This window comes from Trachurus japonicus, chromosome 18, assembly GCF_045865225.1.
Source record: "Trachurus japonicus isolate A0001 chromosome 18, Traja_1.0".
In the NCBI taxonomy this organism is placed as follows: Eukaryota; Metazoa; Chordata; class Actinopteri; order Carangiformes; family Carangidae; genus Trachurus; species Trachurus japonicus.
The window spans coordinates 28,901,703-28,927,237 of NC_140924.1; the positions used below are offsets into that span (position 1 = coordinate 28,901,703).

General features: G+C 43.3%; 1 protein-coding gene across 1 annotated transcript in view; it reads left to right on the forward strand.

Moving 5' to 3' along the window:
- Positions 1 to 752: 752 nt before the first annotated feature.
- The window catches only part of ppp2r5b (protein phosphatase 2, regulatory subunit B', beta), a 40,107-nt gene continuing 15,324 nt past the window's right edge, over positions 753 to 25,535 (forward strand). Inside the window, exons 1-2 of the mRNA XM_085759418.1 lie at positions 753 to 2,364; positions 23,322 to 23,518. Coding sequence (XP_085615544.1) covers positions 2,172 to 2,364; positions 23,322 to 23,518 — 390 coding nt within the window. The 5' untranslated portion in view covers positions 753 to 2,171. The remainder of the gene's footprint in view (positions 2,365 to 23,321; positions 23,519 to 25,535) is intronic.

Here is a 25,535-nt window from a genome sequence, read left to right on the forward strand (position 1 = left end):
CTTTTAGTCCAGTTTTAAACATGTTCATTGTGCACAGTGGGTAATTCGTAACTTTCAACTGGAAGACATAAATTAGGCTACTGAAGCAAAAATAATCCTTGTTATAGAGTCTCTTACTTACTAGACTTGTGTCTGGTTTTGAGAGGTACAGTGGCCCCAAGAGCTCAAGGCACTGCAACTTCAGAAAACATGGAAGCCCCCCCCCATACCTGAAAAGACAGAGCTGCAGTGAGCTGCGAAAGCTCATAACAATCAGAGGTGTTTCTGGGGACACATAAAAGTGACGGACTGAGAGGGACACTTCAGATCAATGCTTTGTGACTTCAGAGGCTCTGAAGGCTACTTCTTAGTTGTGTTTGAAAATGAGGTGAGTCTTTTAAAAAAAACTAAACCAAAAAAAAAACCCCCATCAATGTCACATGATTTAGATATTATTGTAAAATGTGTGCGTAGCCCTAGCTAGTCTTTAGCCGGGTGTGTAAGTGTTTCCCTAAGTTGCAGTGCTTTGAGCTCTCAAGGCCACCGTAGAGAGGGTCTGCATCAAAATGTTGGCCTGCTAACCGGCTTCAACTGGGTTTAAATTGTAGGCCAGGCTGCATATTCCACGAGAAACAGCCTATTTATTGGCTCCATGTTGCTATTGTGTAATTTCGCCGTGAAACCGTTTCTATAGGCTAAACCAAACGCTTTTTTTCCACGGTATGCCGTATTTTATTTTGGAAGCGAAGGTGCCTCATTTCCGGTGTGTTCCTGACTCACCGCGCGCCTCTTGACGCAGTTCACCGAGGCGCCGTAGGACGACCGGATAACGGGAACCAAGAAGGGGGACAGGAGCAAACCGCGTCAGTCTGACAGACACCGACGAGGTGCTATTGTATAACGCCGGCCTTCAGTCTTCTCAGTCCGGGCTGCCGCTGCCAGGGGGAGCGGCTCCTCTCTCGGTTCTTCTTCACCTTCGTCTTTTCTTGTTCTCGCCGCGGAGGGAGAGAGGAGCGGGAGCGGCGGGGGCTCGGTCGGTCGGTGTTGCATCGGCCGCTGGCGGAGGACCTGCACATGTCCGCACGGTGAGGGAGCGCTTGTTTCCCCGCCCTGATACGGTTGGAGGACGGCAGGAAGAGGAGGAGGCTGCTGCTGCGAGGAGGGGGGGATAAACCGCGACGAGAACGACATTATTAACCTCTGAGAGAGAGAGAGAAAATAAATAAAGAAGAAAAAGAAGAAAATAGTACTAATTACAAGCAGGTGCGGCCGTTTTGACGGTCGACAGGATCCGTTAAAACGAGCGAGAAGGACAAGAGTGATGCGGCAGCCGAGGTGGGCCCAGATTGATGATTTTATGATATCATCATTCACCGCCAGGACCGATCACTGATTTTATTGATACGGAGCATCATCGAGGAGAATAAGCTATAAACTGACCTGGGGCCCGTGTGTGTGTTTGTTTTTGATGTGGGTAAACAGGAGGAGGTTAATCGGTGCTTGACTACAGTGATTTTTTCTTCCCTCACACAAGGAGCTCGGCTGTGTGATCAATTATAGAAATATATATCCTGCTTTAGGCCGATGACTTGAGTCTGTGTGTGTGACGCCAATACAGCAGCAGCAGCAGCGGAGTGTGTGTGTGTGTATGAGAGAGAGAGGAGACGCGCCTGTCTGAGCATCATCTGGTAGCTGTGCAGGCTACTCCTCCACGGGGATGATACACAAGCGATTTCTCATCTGTGCGTGAAAAAGCAGAAGAACCGGGGATGTTGCTGATGCTGCCGCTGCTGCCATTTCCAGTCCGGCTCTGATAGAGACAGCCAGGCGCACCGCACGGGACTGGGCATCCAGAAAATATACCATATCTCCTCACCTTTCCTCCGCCTCTGCACCTTTCTCTCCCTCCCTCCCCCTCCTCCTCCTCCTCCCTCCTCATCCCTTTATCTCTCACCCCTCTCCCTCTTCCTCCTCCCTGGAGCGTGTATTCATTGTGATCAATTGATTAATCCATCTGTGATTCAGAAAGCCACCCACTCCTCCATCCTCTCCTCCTTCCATTCACCCTCGCATCCTCTTCTCAGACGCCTCTCTTACGCACTCTTACGCTCAAAGGCACGCAACGCACCACCACCTCCAGTGCATCCCCCCCTCCACCACCACCACCACCCCCACCATCCACCACAGCCATCATGGAGACGACCAAGCTGCCTCCGTCCAGCCCGTCCTCGCCGACCACCAGCTTCTCGGTGCCCTCCGCGGAGAAGGTGGACGGATTCCCGCGCAGGTCCATGCGCAGAGCCCGGCAGAGGAGGTCCCACAGCTCGTCCCAGTTCCGCTACCAGAGCTCCCAGGTGGAGCTCACCCCACTGCCCCTGCTCAAAGGTGAGACACTGATTTCCCATGGCAACTGTAGAAACACCACTAGAGTAAAAGGTCATCATCATCAACTCAGTCCCATAAGAAGGTCTTGTTTTTTTTTCTATTGTAAGGTGTCCACTGATGCTAATTGTCCTCTCTGTCCTGTCCTCCAACTATCAGACTGATAGCAGTGTCTTTAATTCATTTGGGCTGATATAATAGGAGCCAGTCTGGTGTTGAGGCCTGTTGTTGTTGTTGTTGGAGTTTTTTCTTCACTGGGACCGACACATGTTTTCATTATGCAATAATCCTCCAATTACTTTGCATTCTGCTCATCAACCCTCAGTGGAAGTGGAAAACATCCATCCTGGTTTCCCCACAGTCTAAGCTCATTCCTCTGATGGCTCCTTCTGATATTTCAATCAAAATGTCTCAACTCAACCTGCTTTATTTTAACGTTCAGGCGTCACAGAAGTATTTACATCTAGTGCAGTATTTATTGTGTGGTAATATAGTTTGTTATGAGAAGGAAGACGTCATGACTTGCACACGGGGGATGGAGGGAAGGGGGTTGAAGTTCAGCTTGATCCACTGAGCTTGGCTTTGACACACTCGGTGAGTCACAGTGCCATCAAACATGCAATTGTCTCCTTGACTGGTTGATGAGGGAGCATCAGCCCATCATCAGGGGGCCTCCCTCCCCCCTGACAGCTGGTGGAACATGCCTCTGATAAATCCAAACCTGAAACAAAAAAAAGGCATTGAATAAGAAGAAACACATTTGTACAAACTGTGGCTTTTTTAGAATGGAAAGCAATAGCATCCACATGCAGGGGGCAGACAGAGCTGCACCATTTGCGGGTGACTGTTGTTGCCATAGCTCTAATCCCAGAGCTGTTGTTACTACAGAGGCCACTTTGATCTGTGATGATATGTGAGCTGCTGGTTCGGTTTCCTCCCAGAATGAGAACATGCAAAACATCCAGGACCCGCTGTCTTTCTCTGGCAAATATACTACAACCATCTATCTACCTGTACACCTACAGCACTGCTGCACAGGTAGACAGGCCGGGTGGGGTTTGGTATGACAGCATTAGAGAGAAGTGAACTATGACACGAACACATGAACTATTAATGAAGAAGATTGATCAATTAACAGATTGACAGAAAGCTAACCAATATCAGATTTAGCAACTTTATGAAGCAAAGATACCAAATATTCTAATATCTGTTTTACATGATGTGGATTGAATATCTGGAGCTTGTCTCTACCTTGGTCTCTGGATACATTTGAGCTACTTTTAGAACAAAACAAAGCTAAATCTTATTTAATAGACATTTCTGACTCAGTTCACTGACATTATGCCTCTTCTGTAAGTGCTACTGTTATTCTACCGGTAAGCGTTTACCATTATCGTGGAACTACCACTGTAGGTGCTTTCAGACAGACACGTTTTTGGTTTTGGCTCTGGTTCTGGTTTCGTTCTGGAGTCTCAGACCCTTGGTGCTTTCTGGTGAACCAGCCCACGTTCACACTAGTGTAAGCGGAACCAAAGTGGGTGTACGTTACTCAGGTGGAAGTAAACACAACAGTGGCAAAATGTTTGCTTTTTTGCTCTCCCTGTAATCCTTTTTTGTTTTTTTTAACTTGATTAATTATTTGGTCTGTTGTTGGAGTGAACCCAGCCTTGACCATCTCTTCCCCAAATTCAAAAATAAGAATTACATTACTGTATGAAACCCCAAATGGAAATTCATACAACTTGTTCTTCTTTGTGCTGTTTTCTAACTTTTCTTGAAATCCTGTAGACGCCCAAATCGCCATTGGACATTTAGTTTCTTTAGCAGACCACAACAAAATTATTTTTCTCCACGTCAGTCGCTGCCTTCTCCTCCTCCTTCCTGCTCGTCTTCACACTTATTAGAATATGACATGCCACTGATGATGTCATGGTTCGCAGGGATGAACCAACTATTTTTTGGTCCATCTTTCTTTACATCATCACTCGGGGTGGGTAAACAGACTGTATAAGTGCTGCACAAACGTCGGGAGTCTGATGAACTGTTTTCCTTTCATGGCTTCCCGGTTACAGATTTAAGGAAGACGTGGGTTGTTAACGTCTGAAGGGACATCGGGCCATATTTCAAAGTAAAACAACATTTGGGTTAAATTGATTTGAATTAAGCTAGCCGGCAATAGCTGTAACTGCTAACCTTAACAGTAACTATATGTGACGCCATTGAATCTTCCCACCCCGAGTGACGATGTAAGCAAAGATGGCGACGCTGTGACTATGGCTACTGGAGAACTGACTTTTCGGGTTCTGAACCTGTAATTTTTTCAGTCTGAACGTGCCAGCTGATTCAAAATTGGGTTTGGGATCCAGAACCAGCATGAAGTGTGAAACCCCTATGTTTCCCCTGTTTAGCAAAAGTGAATTTTTATCTTTAAAGACTGTGTGTTTACCCAGTGACTACATGTCACTTTGCAGCTTTCCTCTGCTTCACACAGTTAAGACCTTTTCCTTCCCCTTTTATATATTTTCTATTTCTATACTCTTCATCAACACCTCCTCCTCCTCCTCACCTTGCATGTCTTTTTCTCCTGTCTGTCTTACCCATGTGTGTGATAGAAGGGCAAACTGTGAGCTGTCATTTATGCCTCTGACCCCTCTTTATGAGGTCACTCCCACTACCATGTAGCCTGCAATTGCTTCGCATTAACCCTCTATGTAGAGAGGACCTTCCTGCTTTTAGAGATGGTGTGAGGTGGGTGTGTCTGTGTGTGTGTGCGCGCCCTTATCTGTTTTCACACCTCATTTCCCCGCGCCGTTGACTTCCTCTCGGGCCCCCGTGAGCGAGGAGTGTGCGCGGCATCGATGATGGAGGAGGGTTTCCGTCCAGTCTTGCAGGAACCTTTGCTTCAGACCTCTCTGTGCATACGTGCTTTAGCCTTTCACAGACACAAGTCCCAGTTATCACATGGCTGCTGCACCGCTGCGGCACTGTTTCTGGATCCCCAGGAGGAACTGATAGTAAGATCCTGCAGCACCGGCGCAGGAGAAAAGCCTGGTGTGGGAAAGTCTGTAACGGACAGTATGTAGGCCAAGTGTAGACAGACTTGTGGGTGTTTGGTCCTCCAGGGAATCACATTCCCATTGTTAATTTGAAGCACTACTCCTGTTAACAATGGTACATTTCATTCGTTTTCCAGCATACTGTCTAATACAGAAAGACATGACATATCGCAGTGAAGATGTGACAGAAAGAGAAAGCTGGGAGCAGCAGCAGTGTCAAATCCACCCTGAAACTCAGCTGTTGGCGTGTACACTGCCTTCTTATGGATCCATTTTGTAGTTTGGTGCTGTATCAGATGGCTAGTCAAGTTTCTAATTTTGCAGCACAGCGACAGAGTGAATGAATAACAGTATACATTTAAGATGATCAACAGTAAACATGGTTCTGCATAGATATCAGCCTCGGAATAAGAACATCAGTATTAAAAGAGATTTTTCCTGGCCTCAATTAACCACAATGCAATGCATTTTGACTTGCATCATTCAGACCGATCATCAGTAGATTGTGAAAACATACTGACGACTAAAACCACTCTTCTGCACCTCAATGTCCTGTGTTAAACGTTGGGAGTTGCTTAGTACTTCAAGCAGGTTTAAGTCCATTTAGAAAGAGATGAACATCATCAGTAGGAGTCTAACAGTGAAAGAGGAACAGAGGTGGATTTTCCTTTCATGTTGTTCAGTGAGCGCTGGGAGATTTTTTTTTTTTAGCAGAATGCTTCAAGTCTTGAAACGGGTCAGTTCATCGGCCACTTCCTTTGCAGAAGTTTACTGCGTCTGTTGTGTATTATGCATGTGATGTAGTATCTTGTGAAGCTTTCAGTGCAGCTGCTGTAGCCGTTACCTAATCCTCAGATGCTGATTTCCCTCCATCAACAGCCTCAGTCGACCATCATCAGCACAGCTGTAGCTTCATCTTCACAGGTCTGTCATCAGCAGCGTGTGAAATATATCAACTTTTTAAAAATAACCGTTTGTAATAGGAACAACAGGACAAGGCACACTGGGACTTTTTTTTTGTAGTGTGAGAGGATGAGGACGGTTTAAAGAGGGTTTGAAGAACAAAAGCCAAACTTTTCATTGGTTAATTCCTCTGCTAAATGCAGACCAGTATCCCAGTGCCAGGAAGTAGAGTCGTCTCTCTGTAGCCAGGCAGATGTTAAATATCTATCTATCTATCTATCTATCTATCTATCTATCTATCTATCTATCTATCTATCTATCTATCTATCTATCTATCTATCTATCTATCTATCTATCTATCTATCTATCTATCTATCTATCTATCTAAACACAGACATACATATGGATAGATATAGATGTGTATATGTCCCAGGCTGGAAGCAGAAATATGAAATAACATGTGATGAACTTTTCATCCTTGTGTGTGTGAGATGAGTGGAGCTCCCTGGTTCTGCAGTGGTCCAGTCTTGTTCACACCCTCTGCAGTGATGGAGGCAGCTGCCCCCCCTGGTGAGGAGTTGTTGAGCTGTGCCAGTATGGCCGTGTGTTTCCGCTCCCAGTTTTTCGGGCTGCTGTTCTGTAACTGACCCTGACCTCTGAGAGAGTCACATGTTCATGTAATTGAACCACTGTTGCGACAGAAACACGCTGCAGATAAACCACTGATATTTTAAGCGTTTCTTCAGTAAAAACCAAATGTTCAGAGATATCTATAGCAACATGAGAACACAGACACAGATCACAGATCTGGAGGTGAGATGACTGCGCTCTCCTTGTGACGCTCCAGTAAACACTGAACTGACCAATAAGAAAGCAGCAGGGATAGTCAAGGCAACCAATTAATCCACAGCTGAAGGGTGAAGGATAAAGGGTCCCCATAATCCCTTTTACAGTGTATTCACATTGCCCACAGGGCTGCAGTGTGTGTGTGTGCACATACACAAACACACAAATATAGAGACAGCTCACTCCTCTCTGCTCACAGTGTTTAGGGTCCTGGACTTCAAAGTGGCTGCTCTGTACTGCAGGGGGCCATTTATGTCTGTATGAATGAGCAGACTTGTTTAAAACAGGCTCACTGGTGACTTTTCACTTCGAGGTCTGTCACTATTATATCATGCTTTCACTATCTAAGGCCTTGTCCACACCAGTCCGGGTTATTTTGCAACCAAAGTTTTGTTAAATAACATTCCACGTCCACAAGAGTGTTGTAATAAAAAACACACCGTACACACGCAGCCGTAAAATCCGCTACCAAGTGATGCAATGTAGCCTACGTGTAATACATATGCCACAGCAATAGGTGGCGATGTGAGGTAAAATGGGAAGGCTGTTTTAACCAATCAAAGTACTTTAATATCTTCCAGAACCTCTGTTGACGCCGGGTGCGTTGCTGCTGTCTTTTTACAGCTGTTGGGGTCGCTAGCAAGAGGAGCAGTCTCCTTTGTTGCTCGTCCAGGCGCCTCCATTGTTGAATTAGGTTGAGCAACTGGATATGACAACTGAATACAGCTGACAGCATGCCAATAAACAACAACCACTTTGTCACGTCCATTTTAGCTAGCAAGCTAACGTTAACTCTAGCTAACAACCCCTATGTAGAGTAGAGGAGCTGAGCGCTAGCTGGCAATGTAAATATTTACATATATAATATATATCAGCTCTGACGTAAACAATGGAAATAATCGCAGTTGTCATATCCACACGCAACTGCTGAAACCCTAATTGACCCTTTGTTGGCCTTCTGATTGGTCTGCTGTTCCACCAATCAGAGCGCTTCTCCCTATGTCACGTGTTGCTCAGCATTCTAAGGTTGGACAACCCTATGAAACGAGACAGGTAGACGGCAATTTTTTCGGCAAAAACTACTTTTTAATTTTTCAATATGGTTAAAATGTGCGCCTGGGGAACCTGCAATAGCGACTCATGGTATCCGGAACGTAGCCTACCTACGAGCTAGTGAGAGACCAAAACACTGATTTTTCCCCACTTTTCGGAAAAGTCATATAATACCCGTTCAGTCGCTCTTTAGCCACGTCTGTCTTCTATCACGGACACCATTTTCTAATGTGTAAGTTAATTCAAAATTTCCTTACAAGCTGCAAATCTGCCTAATTTTCAGTGGTTTCCAATGGGAGTTAACCCTTCTGTGACCATTGTTTGACCATTGTTTGACCCCGGTTTCAGTGTTACAAAAGCATGGTTGCTTGTGGACAGAACAGTAAAACCGGGAACACATGTTAACGGTTGCAAAATAACCCGGGCTGGTGTGAAATAACTCTCTTTGATAAAAACAGAGCTGATGTTTGCACAGCTGAAATTTTTCAGCTAAGTCTCAAATGAGATGTTGATTGAGTCGCACCGAGGCACCGGGGGCTTGTTTCTCTGGGACCCAGGCAAATTAAAATCTTTAATATCTGCTGTCACACAGTTGGAGAACCACCAGATGGGTATCAAAAAAATCTTTTTCAGACATGGTGAAAGCATTCCTTTTTCCGGCCTCTCATACACTTTAATCATCACTTTGAATAATAAAATACTGGAGGATGGTCGTGTCCAGTAAAGACGGTGCTGGGAGTTAATGGTTCTGGAAACCAGCCCAGCGGAGCTAACTGGCTGTCATCATCTCCTTTCTGGTTCCATTAGTGGAGAATCAGAAAACAGACTGCAAGTAAGCAAATCTGAAGGCCTTAGAGGCAGAAGACGGACTTGAGCTGCGGTGGTGTTTCAAAAATCAGCCGTGATGTGAGCTGCTTTTTTTTTTTCTCACAATCGCATGTTTCCCTAAGTCGTATAACTCTATTATCTATCATAGTCCATCACCTAAGAGCTTGATGGGAGCTGATTACTTAGTTAGTCCTTGGCTTTCTCCTCGTTGCCCTCCTCCATGTCTTGGGTTACACTGCAGCTCTCTGTCTAACCAGAGAACAGGCTGTTAGCTCAGCCCTCCTCCCCAGCTGCGATGCTCTCCCCCGGGGCCACAGACACCAGTCAGGCTTCCTGGTCACGGGTGTTGTGCTGCTGCTGTCAGACTCAGGCTAACCAGGCTAAGGTCACATTCCTGCCCAACATCCAGTCAGCAGATAAACATACTTATGACCATAATTTATGCCTGTGTTAGCACAGCAGAGAGAATCCGCCCCGCACAATGGTACAGGAAGATTCCTGAGATTATTGAACTAACAGCCTCCATCTATCAATAGGGGATCCTGCTGCACTACATTTCCTGCTTTTGACCTTCACATAGACGCGGTCTGTATTCCCTCTGTAGCTTACTTGTAGACTTTTCCCCCTCTTCCTCTGACATTCTTCTTGCACTGCCTACTCTGCATTAAAATGCAAAATCCATCTGAATCTTATCTGGTTAATCCACACTACATGTGCACTCAGCATACACTGCAGCGGGAGCACAGTCAGCTCCGTCTGACCACTACAGCTGCATCTTGATGTGATCTTAACACTGAGCATGAGTATTCTAGGTGCAGATTGTGTAAAAGTATCCACCTGAGGGATAAAAACACATGGTCAAGGATAGATAAATGTGAATGCCGTGACAGATAGAAACCTCATCACCATAGAAACATCACAGGAGAATAGTAACATCGTTACTGTGTAGAAATATCAACGCTCAGGATAGAAATATCAACATTCAGAGCAGAACTAGAGCCGGCTGAATCAGTAACCATAGCCACTGTGAGTGAGACACCTTAACACACTGCAGGTTGATATGTGTCATCATTACCATGATAAGGGATGTGGGTTGGGTATAGATTTGACTGTTAAGGCTTTAACTATTCAGTAGGTCAGTGATTCTATTCTCAGCCGAAGGAGGATCAGATCTTACTAAAACGCTGTAGTCCTCAAGTATTTATTAAGACCTGAGCATGTGTTTGTTTAAAGTGTGTATGTACAGGCGCAGGGCGATCATGGGATACTTTCTGGTCTGTGTTGAGGAACTCGGTCGTTGCCAGCAGCTACCTCAGCGGGAGCACAGAAAAAAATCCACAAACCAGACTTTCTGCCCAGCTCAGCCCAGCAGCACGGTGCGCCGGCCTTCACTGCTCAACTGTTCTGCCAAACTCACACTGCATTTTCGACCACACTGAAAGAGTTATTAGCAAACAGGACATTAACGAATGTGCATCTGTATTTGCAAGTCACAAGATGATCAACTATTCCTGTGGGTCACGAGAGGATCCAGTTTTTGTTGTCCTAGTTACAGCAGAAGTAAGCGATCCGGTGGTTTTGGCTAACTTCTTGTCAGCCGATGGAGTTAGCAGTCCCCGCCCTCGTCCCTACGTCACCACATTCACGCGCATCCCTTGGCTGCACACACAGAGAGGACCGCCCCTTTATGCCGTTCTCTCTCCTCATTGGATAAAGGTTGTAGGATACAAGGAAAGTTTTCTCCTCGGCTTACAGCAGAGCAGAGTGACTGACAGACCCGTGTTTCAGACCAAACACTCTATATAAGTGATTGCTGTAGGAAGATATAACTATTTAAGACTTATATTAACACAAACATTCTGCTTACTTCTGCTTTAAAAGATAAAAATGAAATTTGTCAGGCTCACCGTCTGATCTGGAAAAAAGGAGCAGATGAAGCCAGAAATGAAATAGTCCATTTTTTTTAACAGTCATATTGACTTTGTTCTCATGCAAAATTGATATATACTTGTTTATTATTATCTCCCACACCAATGTAAAACCAGCAGAGCTGCAGAGCAGCAGCAGGCCCTAATTGCTGTTTTGAAAATGAATCAACACACTCAGCTCTAGTTCATTTATCTGGTTGCTGAGTCCTCAGAACAGCTCAACAAAAAAAATCTTTAATAGGAAAGCGCTCCCATCAACTAATTAATAGATAGATGTTTTATGCAAACGCCCTTCCTGTAAACTAGCACTTTTAATTTATCTTATAACCATGCAAATACGACAGTCCATATAAGAAAATAGCCACACAGGATGTTCCCTGTCCTTGACATTTCAATCAGTGGCTGTGAGCAGCAGTGGCTTCAGATAACTCTGCCAGGACCTAAAGGATGTTGTGTGAGCTTAGTGAGTGTTAAATCTCACATACCTGCACAAAACCCATCCTGCTGGTTGGTGTCAGCATTTAAGCATCTGTAGGAGCCTCAAAACACCCTGCAGATACAAGAATGGAGATGGAAGTGAAAAAGGCTTTGTTGCACAGGGTAACAGATGGTGAGTTGAGGCAGGGTGGGATAACAGGAAGAATTAAAACACATTTAGGGTAAAATGGTTATGTAAAGTATCAGTTTATGTGCTCATGCGCCCTTTTAAAACAAGAAATAATGATCTGCATTGCAGAGCAGCAAGTAGTCGATCTTTTTGTAACTAGGCTCTCTTAGAGAATTACACCTGAACATTTGCCTGATTGTGCCGTCAGCACACTGGTTGCTGTTCACGTCAGAGCCGGCCTTCTGTTTCTATGGAATAAAATGAAAATGCATCTCAAATGCTCCCAGTTCTGTTCTCAAAAGAACAAAAATACTCGGCTGCTTGTGTTTCATAATGTATTCAAAAAATGGGCCACTTTGACTAACAAAGACAGGATTAGAAGGAAAACATGCCGTCAGACGTGCACGTTATGAAACCTTCAGGACCACCTCACGAATTAGAACAGAGAGAGAATGCACTGTAATGTGAAGGACATACAATACCGGGTTTGGAAAAGTACAAGGAGGTGGTAAATATAGATTTTAAATGTTTGAAGTGGAGAGAAAAAAACAAACAAAAAAAACAGCACAGTTATTTGGATGCTCATTGTACTGATGTTGGAGTCAGAGCCTCTAGATCTGCTTGCAGGAGCAAAGCCAATCTGTGTGTTAGGTCTTCTGTGTGGAGTTGAGATCTGTTGAAAATGTGCAAGTGGGTGCTGTAAACTAAAATCAAATTGTCCTGAAAATGCTGATGTTTGAAGGACTGTAGTTATAATGGAGGAAGGCTTTGGCTACATTGCACCATTCACTGGACAAATGTTTAGCTACTTCCTAACAGGCTAGTAACAACGGGATCATCCCTATGTTCCCCGGGTCCTATGTTTCCCACTTTGTATGGGACCGGGGAACATAGGACCCTTTTTCTAAAAAGGTCCCCGCTGTTACTGGGGAACATGGGACCTTTTTTCAAAAAAAGGGTCCTATGTTCCCCCCTGTGTCCAGACCGGGGAACATAGAACCCTTTTTTAGAAAAAGGGTCCTATGTTCCCCGCTTTTCCCCAAAAGGACCTGGGGAACATGCATTTTTTGTTCCCATACCTGTAAGTGGAGTTGTGAGTGACTTGGCATATTTTTGCCTATTTTTGAGTGAGAAGTTGAGTTGTGACTTTGAGTGAGAAGTGTAGGCTAATTGTCCCATTGGTTGGGTTTAGGCAATGAAAAAAGGAGCTGGTTAAGTTTAGTAAAAAGACCAGGTAGAGGCTAGACAGGCCAGATAGATAGATAAGTAGAGAGAGTCCATCGACCAGCAACAGCGGGGAACATAGGACCCTTTTTTTTTTAAAAAAGGTCTTATGTTCAGAAAAAGGGTCCTATGTTGCCCAGTATGTATTGCAACCGGGGAACATAGGACCCTTTTTGGTGAAAACGGGGAACATGGGACCCATTTTCAAAAAGAGGGTCCTATGGTACATAGGTACGCTCCCGAAAGGCTAACGGTGCTAACATGAGTTTAATATTAGAGTATCTTGAAAACATGTCAGTGCTCACACTAGTATTACAGTAAGTCAACATTATACAACGATACTGCTGTATCTATATATGGGATGGTCTTCACTTCACACTAAAACTTTCTCCTCACTAGAAGTTGGTCACTACAGTAGTAAGATGAAGCTACTGCAGTGTAGTCTATAATGCAACAGTCTAACACCGACATAGTGACATAGAGACCCTGGTGTACAGTATCTCAGGTTTATTTTCCAGTTTAGGTATCTTTACTCTTGTTTCCTTACAGTAGATGCTGTGTTTTGTCATGAAGGACATATTGTCAATGCAATATGTCACGTATCCTCACATGAGCCATATTAGGCTACATGTTTATCTGTGTGACTGTGTTTTCATGTTTATTTGTCCAATGTGTGTGTGTGTTTGTCCACATCACAATGATATAATAATGAATGCACGGCAGGCCCAGTTTCAAATGCGCTGTTTACTGTAAAACAGCCACCTTCTCACACAGATTGTATGTGGGAGATTGAATGACTGTGTGTGTGTGTGTGTGTGTGTGTGTGTGTGTGTAAGGGAGAGGCTGGGTGGATGGGCATGGTATTAGGTTACAGAAGGCACGGAGTAGTTTTCTCTCTCTGACTGTCTCAGATCAATTAAGAGGGAGAGTGGGGGAGAAAGTGAGGCGGGTGATGAAAGAAATGGAGTGGATGAGGAAAGAGGAAATGACTGAACATTAAGTTGACAGGTGGAGGAGGAACAGTGGGAGGAGGAGGAGAGACGGCGAGATAAAAAAGAAAAAGAAAAAAAAGGCAAAGGATATTGCTGAGGAGAGAGAGTAATGAAAACGGCCAGCGACGCAATAATCACAACCACTGCTGTGTCACCTAAGAAAGAGATGATTCTTGAAGGAATAACAGTAACACTGAAGCCTGCAGGGCAAATCATCTCTATGATTCAAGTTTCATCTTCGCTGATGTTCACTATTAAATATGCTCTTGTGGATGTAAGACAGCGCAAAGCTGAGAAAACAAAGAAAATCAAGCAGTGGACATGCAGAGGTGACAGGCAGGAAGATTTAGGTTTAGATATTAAAAGCAGTGAATTTCACTGAACCGGCTCAGTTGCAATAAATGACAACCAGCATGAAAATACATGATTAATCAAGAAAATGCGACATTTTTTTTTTCTTCAATTTATCACATTTCCTTGTTTGTGACACGTCGCAGCGGCGTGGAGATGCTCCGTGCCCGATGTATGCGCCGTAGAGCAAATCAACAGATTATTATTCAACAAGTGAGGGGTACAAAGCTGCTAATCAAATGTTGAGGATGTCTCCAGCTGGGATAACCGTCGCCCATATTTGTTTACCGACTGTCTCCAATTTGTGTTTATGTCTCACGCAGCAAATATTGCTTTTGAAGGGGAATGTAATGTGTGAAAGTCATTCTGCAGTCAATGAGACTTCATGCTTCAGGAGGATGAAATAGGTTCTATTGATAGTAATGGGAATCTATGTCCAATTATACAGGTGGAGTAAGAGACAAAACCAGAGCAGACAATAGACATGAAGCACCGCCTGTTACGCCCAGTTGCTCTCTGTTCATTATGCTGTGTTGGAAATGTGTATAATTAGCAACATGGGATTATTTAAAGATGGGCTTAGTGCACCACTTAATCTTTTGCCATGACTTAGCCTTCTCTCACACACACACCTTTCTGTCTGGGCATCCTATGAAAACTTTTTTACCTTGTTTTGAAATCCGCGGCCGTCTGAGTTACTTTCATTTGAATTTTTTAATGAGCTTCAGTTGTTTTTATTTTTCAGATGGTCGACCTCTTGATTAAGAATCAAACCCTCCATCTGTAAAGCTCCACAACAGGGAGGATAAACTATTCTGGAGACTGGCTTCATAATTCTGTCTGTGTTTTTGTCCTGAAGAATAGAGGATAAAGATAATTGTCACTTTCTTAAGCCTGTCAGTCTGTTTCCATCAGCACTCAATACCACAACATAATATCTGTTTTTTTTTTAAGTAAAATTGATTTTGACAAGAAAAATTCAGTTCAGGAGTTCAGTCTCTGTCATTCATAGAAAAATCTAAAAGAAAAACACTTTTCTACCAAATCTCACCTTTCCATTGGCACTGTGAAGTTACATTATCCTCCTCAACAAAACTTTATAGGCAATGTAAGAGACAACTTCAGTTTGTTGACGAAAAGAAGATGAAAAGATGAAAATAGACAGAGTGTACCTGGAGTTCAAGTTGCAGCACTGAAATTTTTTTTCCAGCCATGTGGCCACATCACAACAACTTCACTGATAATAGATTTCATCTTATGCAGTTTCAGTTATATGGCAAAATGTTAATTTACACAGCCAGTAGATACAGAGCAAAGTTATCATTGAGTTGTGTTTTATCCATCTGATGAATGTCAGTCCAATATTAATTCAGCTCTTTATTAAAGCAGATATCAGTGGCACGGCCGTTTCGGCTAATGCTGTGTTCAAGGCAGGCTTTTGAAACCGTAAGTTACAGCTTCAAGTCACAACTACGACTTGGTAGCGTTCCAGGTAACCCGTAGCTCGTGTTTTTACCGTCCTGTTGTCTGTGAAAGTTCCCTATAACGGCCACTCGTAACTTCCGACCCGTGAACTCGTACCAGATCGAACTGGTATGACTTCACAGGAAGGAAAAACACAAAGTACGAGTTTCCTTGAACGCACCATGAGTTAGCAGCCCCCGCCCTTGTCAGGCATCAATTGGTCCTCGTGCTACGTCACCACATTCACGCGCATCCCTTGGCTGCACACACAGCCCTTCATGCCGTTCTCTCCCCTCATTGGATAACACTTGTATCCCACAAGGAAAATTTTCTCCTCGGGTTACAGCAGAGCAGAGTGACGGAGAGACTCGTGTTTAGGCTGAAATACTTCATGTAAGTGATTGCTGACGGAAAATAGGACTATTTAGGACTTATATTAACAAAAACATTCCACTGATATCTGCTTTAATCTCCACCAGCTCTTGAGGCATAAAGCTATATTTCTAGCTGGTGAACTCCACTGTGTCACTGAAAATTAATTTCACCATCATCTTTTGATATTATTGTTACAATGAAAATGTTAAGTGCAGCTTTAATTACTTCTTGATTATTGTCAATGTACCACAATGAAATGATAAAAAATAGAAAGTAACCTACAAAATATTGAGATGTGATGAAATCCAGAATTATGTAATAATCAATAATCAATACATCTTTTGTCATGTGAGTTGTGCCATTATAATTATATCCTAGGAAAGATACTGTCTCTTGTGAATGTAGGCTACATACCCTAAAAACATCCCATTGCATTTGTGATCCAACCTAACTTTTTTGTTTTTAACTCCAGTAAATAAATGAAAATATAATATATAATATAAGATATAATGGATTGTTCCCTGGCCTGGGACCGATCTGTGCGCCAAATGTCGTGAAAATCTGTTCATAATGTGGCGAGATCCCCTGCTGACAGACAAGACGAGCTCCCTGAGTGGAATCAAACATCCCGTTCCTCTGTGGAGAACACAGAGCCGTCGCTCTGTCTCCCTCTCTGTCAGCAGGACGGACTTGATCACCACTAAACATACAGCTCTATTTACACCTTATATGCTAATACCCGCCCTGCTCTCATTACCTATTCTCCGTACAGTCACCAAGTCACTACTTCTAAGAATCTCCTGCTCTAATTTAAAGCAGCGGGATGATTGGTCCTGTTCTCTCCCGGCAGGTGAATTGCTGTTTTCTCTTCAGTCTTGTTGAATATATCTGAAGACGGGGCGACGGGAGGAGGATGCAGTCAATCACACGTGATAACGTCCCTCCTCGTCCCTCTTTCTAATCACGCTGTTCATACGCGGGGTGATGGATAATGTGTTGTACATGTTTCCTAGACAGTTTGTCATGCGGTGGATAGATTGTGTGTTATCAGGAGGATTAGATTATTTAGAGATGGACTCACAGTGCGTCACTTAAACCCCTTAAGGTGATATTTATACTGCCCTGACTTTTACACTGCATGGCGTCTTCACTTGTGATCGCTGCTGTGGCTCCTTCTACTATTTATAACTGTCTCTTTCTCTTCTGTATCTGCCTCTTTCTTCCCGTTTCCCTTCCCCTCCCATCTCCCTCTCTCTCTGCGTCACTGTATCTGTGCATTGAGCATCAGTGTGTGCTTAATGACAGAGGTGCAGAGGCGGCTTGGATGGAAGCTAAAACACAAGCTGTCCTCTCTCTCTCTCTCTGTCTCTGTCTCTCTCAGTCACACACTCGGCCCCAAACAGAATAACTGTTATTTAAAGACTAGAGCGGGGCTCGCTCATTTAAATAAAAAAAAAAAGAAAAGCTTCAGAGAGATGGATGGATGGGTGGAGGAGAGGAAGGGAGAAGATGGAGGGGGTGAGGAGAGGGAGCCAGGGAGGAAAAGAAGGGAGGTTCCTCGTGATAGAAGGGCATGATGTCATCTTTTAACCCTATACCGCTCCCCTCTCCTCCCTCCTCTTCTTTTCCCCAGATCCCCCCCTCCTCTCCTCTCCTCTCCTCTCTCTGTCTCTCTCTCCAGCAGGACTATATTTAGAGTTGTGCAGCTGTGTGTGTCTGTGTGTGTCTGTGTGTGTGTGTTTTGATGCAGGATGCTTGGCACCGCTCAGTTGTATATGTTGCTGCTCCTTTTCTCCAAATCCATCCACCCCTCTGCTCTCCTCCCGCTCCCACCATCTTCTCTACGTCACATGCTGTCTTCTCCCTCTCTGTGCTTCTCTCTTCATCCCCTCTCTTTTCCCTTTCTGTCTGTGTGAAGGATGAGACTAGAGATATCCTACATTTCTCCCAACAAATCCCATTAAAATATTAAAACTAACAATGAAGTGACCGACTTACTCGTATTCTCTATGTATCCAGAGGCTTTTATCATTTATTCCTCTGTGCCATAGAGCGCCATTGTTGTTTAAACTATTAAAATCATATGTTTCCTTGTTATAATGAACATATGAGCTGCCGTGTTCTCTAGAGCATCGAACGTGTGTTAATTTGTGGCTGAAAATAAACAATTAATGCACTATTTAATCCAATTTGAATAAATTAACGTGTGAGAAATTAGTGTTTTAATAAATAATGATCAAGGTTTTACATCAAATTCTATTGAAATGTTGAAAGAAACATAGCTAATCTGACACAGTCTTCTCAGAGACAGACTCAGATTCTCAATGTTTCTGAACAGCATTTCAGACGCATTGGTCTCTGAACAATGTGAAGAAGATTATTTAGATTTTTCCGTGGCCATATTGTTGTTGAATTAATCTCTATTTTCGTCTTGCTCTAAATTGGACTCTCTGTCTTAGTTTTTTGTAATTGCTTTTTTCCCACCTCCACCCTCAGCCATCTGTGGAGAGGGGAGCTCCCGATGAGACACTGGATGTACATGATATTTAACTTGCATAATGTCATCTACATGAAAAAAACATTATTATTTTATTCTCTTCTACATCCTAAATAGACTTATGATGGCGCCTGTTACACCTATTAGAATATAAAGTTGAATATGCAAATTATGTATAAAGTTCTAGTATTATATAATTAACTTTTATGTATTTTTTGCCCTTGGTGGGCAGTGGTTCTATCTCTAATTGATACAGTGTCAGACACAGGTTAACCTCAGCATTCATTTGGAGCCATGTCTCTTTCTGAATAGAAGAATATAAGCCAGCTGTTCACTGTGCTTTAAAGAGGAACTAAGTCTGGTAGCTTCTCCTCTGTTTTGCTAACCCTCCACCCGGCCATGTGCATTTGTTTTTAAGGAAGCCGGCAAAAAATCACTCCATGGAGCGGTGGATAACGTTATATAACATATACGATGTCACGATGTGTATATCTGTGTAGTCTTCACTGTCATAAACAAAAGATTGCAGGTTACGGAGCGCGTTTGTGTTGAGACGAGAGCTCAGCAAGGTTGGTTTTCAGCCATGAGCCAGGTGGAAGGCAGAGAGCCTCTGTTCTCACTCGTAACAAGTCACAAGTCATGAAGTTAACTATCACAATTACTCTGAAGCTTTTAAATTTAGGTAAAAATGTAGCATAGCCACGGGGAAATCCTGCTTAGTTCCTCTTTAAATGTGTTTTTGGTGTCTGTTCGGTTGTTATTAATCCAAAATAATGAGCTGAAAGAAGCTAAAGTGGAGTTGAGGGGAGGTGGAGTTGGTGATTCCCTCTGAGTTCGTCAGTAACAGTAACTCCTTAGATTAGAGTAATTCATAATGAAGATTTTTAATAAAAGAAAAAAGATGTGTGCAGCTTTAAAAAGGGAGAAGTGAGCAGGTACAAAAGACAAAAGTAGCCTAATTAATTATTCTTTGTGGGTGTGTGTGAGTCTGTTTATTTACACACATGTCTTGGAGAACAATAGCAATAAGGATATTATTACAAAGCTCCATCTACTTTTTCGTAGTACTGTTAACAGTTAACACTAAATTAAATGACGAGTGTAATTGCTTTTCCTAACCTGCCCTGTGTTCTGTATGTCTGCTGTGCCAGACACTTTGAACATGCTTTCATAATTACAGACATCTAAGTTTGGTTAAAAGGGAACCATGTTAAATCTCCAGGGTCTTTCTGAGTTAATGAAGGTAAATAAATAAAGACGTTCAATTTAACTAGATGCGTTTAATGTGGCATTTTAAATTTTATGGTCACAGCTCGGCAGTTATTGGAAGCACCAGTTTGTCAGAAACATGAAAATAGCTCAGTCATCAATGACTCACTCAGTGTGATTAAGATCTTAGTTAATATTCTAATCACTGCGCTGACATGATATTAAAAGCTGCTTTGAATGAATGAGTCTGAAGTGACCTGTGTTGACCTAATAATAGTGCAGCTAGAACAAATTCACTTCTCTCCGTTTGGCTTCTCCTCCGTCTCATGATGCCAGTCTCTGTCTTTCATTTTCCTTCCCTTCACTCTCCCACACTTGCTCCCACATGACCCGCCGAGTTCCTTCTTTCCCTTCGTCGTCCTTCTCTTTTCCTCACCTCCTTTCTCCACAGCGCTCGTACAGTTTATCTTTCCCTTTTTCTTTTCACCTCGCTCTGTTCTTCTTTCCCAGTCCCAGCACGGCACATCTTCATACAATTACTCTCCATTAAAAATGGATTAGATTTCACCTTCACAGTCTGTCTACAGAGGGAGAGAGGGAGGGCAGGAGACGGGAGGAAAAAGGGGGCCTCTGAGAAATCAGGAGAGGACGAAGTGATGGGAAGGATGTGAAGGGGTAGATTAGGAAGTGACGGAGCAAGAGAGGGAAATGGGGGGGAATAGAGGTGTGGAGAGAGAATGTAAAAAATGATAGAAGAGGAAAAAGAGGTGGAGGAGTGGCGGGGGGTCAGGAGGATGAAAAGATTGAAGCAGCAGCTATTTCAACCAGCCAGAAGACATGATTACAGCGGGGCGAGTGGTCACCTTGCACATTTATTCTCCCAGCAAAGTCAGCAGAAACAGTTCACTCTCCTCAAATAGTCAGAAAAAAATTTACTTGACGCCTATCTCTATAACACATTATAACCATACTTATAATGAGTTATAATGCAGTTATAACACTGTTTAACTATAATTATGAACACTCATAAATGATCATAATGCTTTATAACAATATATCAATGTAAAGTCAGGTATTATAATATGTTATAATTGTTGGTAACTCACTGACAATGACCACATCGATAATGCATTACTAATATAGTTATAATGTGTTATAATTGGCTTATAAACGTGTATAACTATCATTATAAACACTCATTAATGATCATAAGGCTTCATAACAATAAGCATAAGACATCATAGAGCATTTTATAATGGCTTATAAGATCTTAGTATTATAATAGAATTATAATGCTCTATAATGTGTTATGCTTACTAACAATTATAACGTATTATAATACCTGACCTTATAAGTAATGATAAAATGCTTTATGGTGTGTTATGATTATTGTTATAAAGCATTATGATCATTTATGAGTGTTTATAACTATAGTTACACTGTGTTATAACTGCATTATACCTCATTATAAGTATGGTTATAATGTGTTACCCAAACTTTTCTTCCACACAGTCTCTGGTGCAGATTATTATAAAAGTAATAATCAGGTTATAATCCAAAGTGTATAAAGAGTCATCAGTGGTTATTGACAGGACAAAGGGCCACTTTCACAGACACTGTGTGTGTCTGGTGCCTCGACTCATCGAGCAAAGGGCAGTCCTCGTCTTTTGTTGTGCAGCTCTGTGCCAGAGGGAGCAGATGGTCCTGCCGTGCCCACATAAAGTGAGGGGGTCTAGGGCTGGAAGAGCTCTAGTCAGACCCCCCCCACCCCCACTCCTCCTGAGATCCCACCTGGGGGTTAAGAAGGGTTAAATCTAATCCGCTCCTGCTATGTGGATGTATGTGTATGTGTGTGTGTTTGCGAGAGCCTTGGATCATCCTCCCTCCAACTGCACAGTCAGTCTAGACTGCTTCCCATGCAGCCATTGTATCCTCTTGGTAAAGCTCCATTGTTTCGCTCTGACAGAGGGAGATTATTCGTACAAGGCCGAACTGCACTGAGCTACAAAGTACGGTACACCTGTACAGTCAAAGGCGGTCAAACCCTTTTTTTTTTGTTGCTAAAACTGTGAGTACACAGCAGCATCATCTGGAAAATGAAACTCTGCTCCAAGCTTTATTGTGTTTTAGTACAGAAGCCACTTAAAGCTGCAAAGACTCAACCTCTCACTTTGAAATGTTTACTACAGTATGAACACTACCGGTGCTGTAAAGATATAATAAGCTTTTTAAAAGGTTTACAAGCCTATGGCATTATTAATGGTTAATATATCATAAACTTCCGCTGCCTTGCCATGCGCATCGGTTATGAAAAAAACAACAGCTTTTGGGAGGTTAGGTTGTGAAAACGACTGCTGCACCCAACCCAAAGGTGCTCTTATTAATGGCTTATCGACCGGCGAATGCGCTTAACACGACAAACCACTCACACGTTCATACGGCACTTTTTTTCTGTGCATCCTGTGCTTTTCCATCCCAGTTTGGGGGTCACGAACTTGCCAAAGGACTTTTCAACCCGTGGACAGAGGGAGGAGCTGGGAATTGAACCACCTGACTTCCCATTAGTCAAAGACCTGCTTTTTCTCCAGAGCTGTAGCTGCCAACTACCCAGAAAGAATTACAACAATAAATAATCACTTATTTATGACCTGTGAACTCTTAATAACGGGTGAATCATTGATATAATGGTATTATCATGAGCTCTGGCAGGTTGAAGTGTTTTTTGCTCTTGGTGGCTCTAAATGTGTTAATGTGAAACACCCACAACACACTAACATGACGGCCAACGGGGTGGCCAAGCTTTTTCATGTTTCTTATGTAATTCATCTAGATGTAAAATATATATTATAAAGCTTAACCAGATTCACATCTCAATCATACAAGGATCTGAACTCTGTGTGTGTCACTGCTATATTTAGTCACTGAATCATCAATCACCCGGTTACCCAGAGGAGGAACCAAGCATTCCCATTTGGCTGCTGTCGAAAACCTCTAACTGTCTATCATGGTGTGAGCTTAATGTTTTTTTTTTGTTTTTTTTTCCAAATGTGTTACATGATGATTTTACAGGCTGAGCTGATGAGTTTCACACCTCTTCAGTCTCATGGCATCAATCTAGATTCCATTGTTCTAGTGCAGGAATCCAGAGGCACCAGCCACTTTCTCTCTATAACTGTGAAAAGTGGAGTTTTCAGAGGTACGAGGTTTTAATCTGACGGCCGGCACCAGGTTGTTTCATTGTGACGAACAGGTCTGGAGAACGAATCTGACAGGTAATAGGACTGAGATACAGCATAGGCCTCTGGAGGAAGGTGCGTGTGTATGTGTGTGTGTGTGTATGAACTCTAGCCGCTGTGTGTGTGTGTGTGTGTCGAAGTTTACAAATCTGTTTGTAGACTATTCTGTTTCCCTCATTACCTTTGAGAGGAGACCCTGCCTGTAGAAACATCTCTGTATAATCCTCCACCTTGCTTTCTCCATTCACTAGTCACTACCAAACACAAAGCTGGAACAGGAACACCATCAGATGTGGTATTGCCTTTTTCTGCCCTTTAACCTTCTTGTCTAACTCTTTCTCCCTTTCTCTTTCACCTTCTTTCTCTTCCCTCCTCCCTCTCAATCATCCAGATGCCCCGGTGGCAGAGTTACACGACCTGTTCTGTAAGAAGCTGCAGCAGTGCTGCGTGCTGTTTGATTTCCTGGACTGCGTGGCCGACCTGAAGGGGAAGGAGATCAAACGTGCAGCGCTCAATGAGCTGGTGGAGAGCGTGGCCACGAGCAGAGGGGTCCTCATAGAGCCTCTCTACCCCGAGGCCATAAAGATGGTAGGAGGGGAGGAGAAGGGTGGGCAGGGGTTGGGACCACCGTTGAAAGACAGATGGCTCAATGCTAGAAGTATCCAGATGCCAAAAAACAAAAAAAAAGCTGAACACAGACAGTGACAAACAGTGGTGATGGTGGATGAGCATGGATCAATAGCTAAATGGATGGAGGCAGAAAACATATAGAAAACCACGTAGCTATAGCCTACATTTCCACAGGTGAATCAATCCTCATCAGATGCAACACCTGGAGGCTGTTCCCATAGCAGGAGGAGATGAAGAGAGGAGGGAAAGAGGGGTGGAGGAGGAATAGAGAGAAGGTCAGCAGTGGTGTGGTGTGCAGCTGAGGAGCATGTGATGGAGTCTCCAGAGGCTGCACACAGAGGCGGTGACAAAAGAGAAGAGAGAGGAGGAAGGGGTGAATAGATAAAGGTATAGGAGAGGAGAGACAGTGTTTGCAAAGGGTGCAAAGAAGCAATCGCCTGCACAGATGGTGAGAAGAGAGGGATGGAAGGAGAGGAGAGAGTGGAGTGTGGACACCAACAGAGAGAGTGCCACAGATCCCAGAGGATATACCGAGGAGGAGAGGAAGGAGGGATTGAGAAAAGAGGGATGTAGCTTATGCTATGCAGTGATGATACCCAGAGGATGTGAAAATGCTGATAAGACAGAGGCTGGGGAAGGAGAGGCTGGTTTAAAGTGTGGCCACAAGCTTTGAAAAGCTTAAATTATTAGGTGACCAATTATAGAACTATATAGAGCTGTAAATGCATATAGGTGAGAGCTAAAGTACAGAGTCAATGTGATATAGGAGGAAGTAGGAGAGGCACTATTTTCTACACTGTTAGTGTTATTTAGTGGCTGTAATTCACGGCAGCTAAACATGACAGTGACTTATTTTCTTCCAAAAACGCTGAGTGAGTCTAGCTAGGCTGTTGGTCCTGTTACACTGTGACACTACAGAGCCGAGTGCTAACGTCAGCATGCTAACATGCTCACAACAATGCTAACATGCTGATACAGCAGGTATGTTGTTTACCATGCTCACCACACACTGACATGTGTAGTTGTGGACCGACAGGCTAATGCAGCCATGGCTAGCTAGCATCGTAAAAAAAAAAACTACAGAAATGTAGTTGAGGGATAATGTTTCTCACTTGGACATGAAATTCCATGAACATTAGGAACAAAATAGACATAGTGTGAAAAAATGAAAGAAAAGCTGAAGGGAGAGAGTGAGACAGAGATGAGGGAACAGGAGGGAGAGTGAGTTAGGAAGCTAAGAATGGAAAGAGGACAGGTGAGGACTGGGGATAAGGTTTTAAGAGTATTTACATGGTTTGTATTAACTGCAGCAAAATGAAAGAGGTGAAGAAAGGTTTGAACCTTTAAACTTTAAAGTGAGGTTTACATGGTCATTGGAAAAGAGCCCATCCCCTCCTGCAGTCGGAGGTTTAATTAATACAGACAGACACATGAGAAGTGCGGACGGTGCAGACGAAGAAACAATGGAGAGGGAAATGCTGCTGGATAGAAGAGGGGCAAGAGGATTTACCATGTTTGCTTTTTGGCATATAGTTTAAACAGTAGAAATGCATTAGCTGAATAAATCATGACGTAGCGAGCAGTCAGGCTGCATGATTTATCAGCTGTTCTTATAACACGGCCTGTGAGCAGCAACAAACATGGCCGACAGTACTGTAGATGGTGTGTGAGAGACCAAAAACAGGCGGTGGAGACAGTTTTCAAATATTGTGGCTTTTTTTTACTGACATAACAGTTTCTTGTTTTGATTGGACAGTTGTCTTCTGCTATAGTTGTGCAACACTGCCACCTAACACATCTATTTTATTAACTCAATCCAGCTGATGCAGCACCTGTAATACACATTCTGCTTTTAAATCAGCAGGACGACATGTTCTAATGTCTCTTTATCTTTCACTCCACCCCTTCCCTTTTTATTCCACTCCTGCTTTCCTTTTATCCCCTTCCTCTATCCGTTTCCCTGTATTTTCCTTCT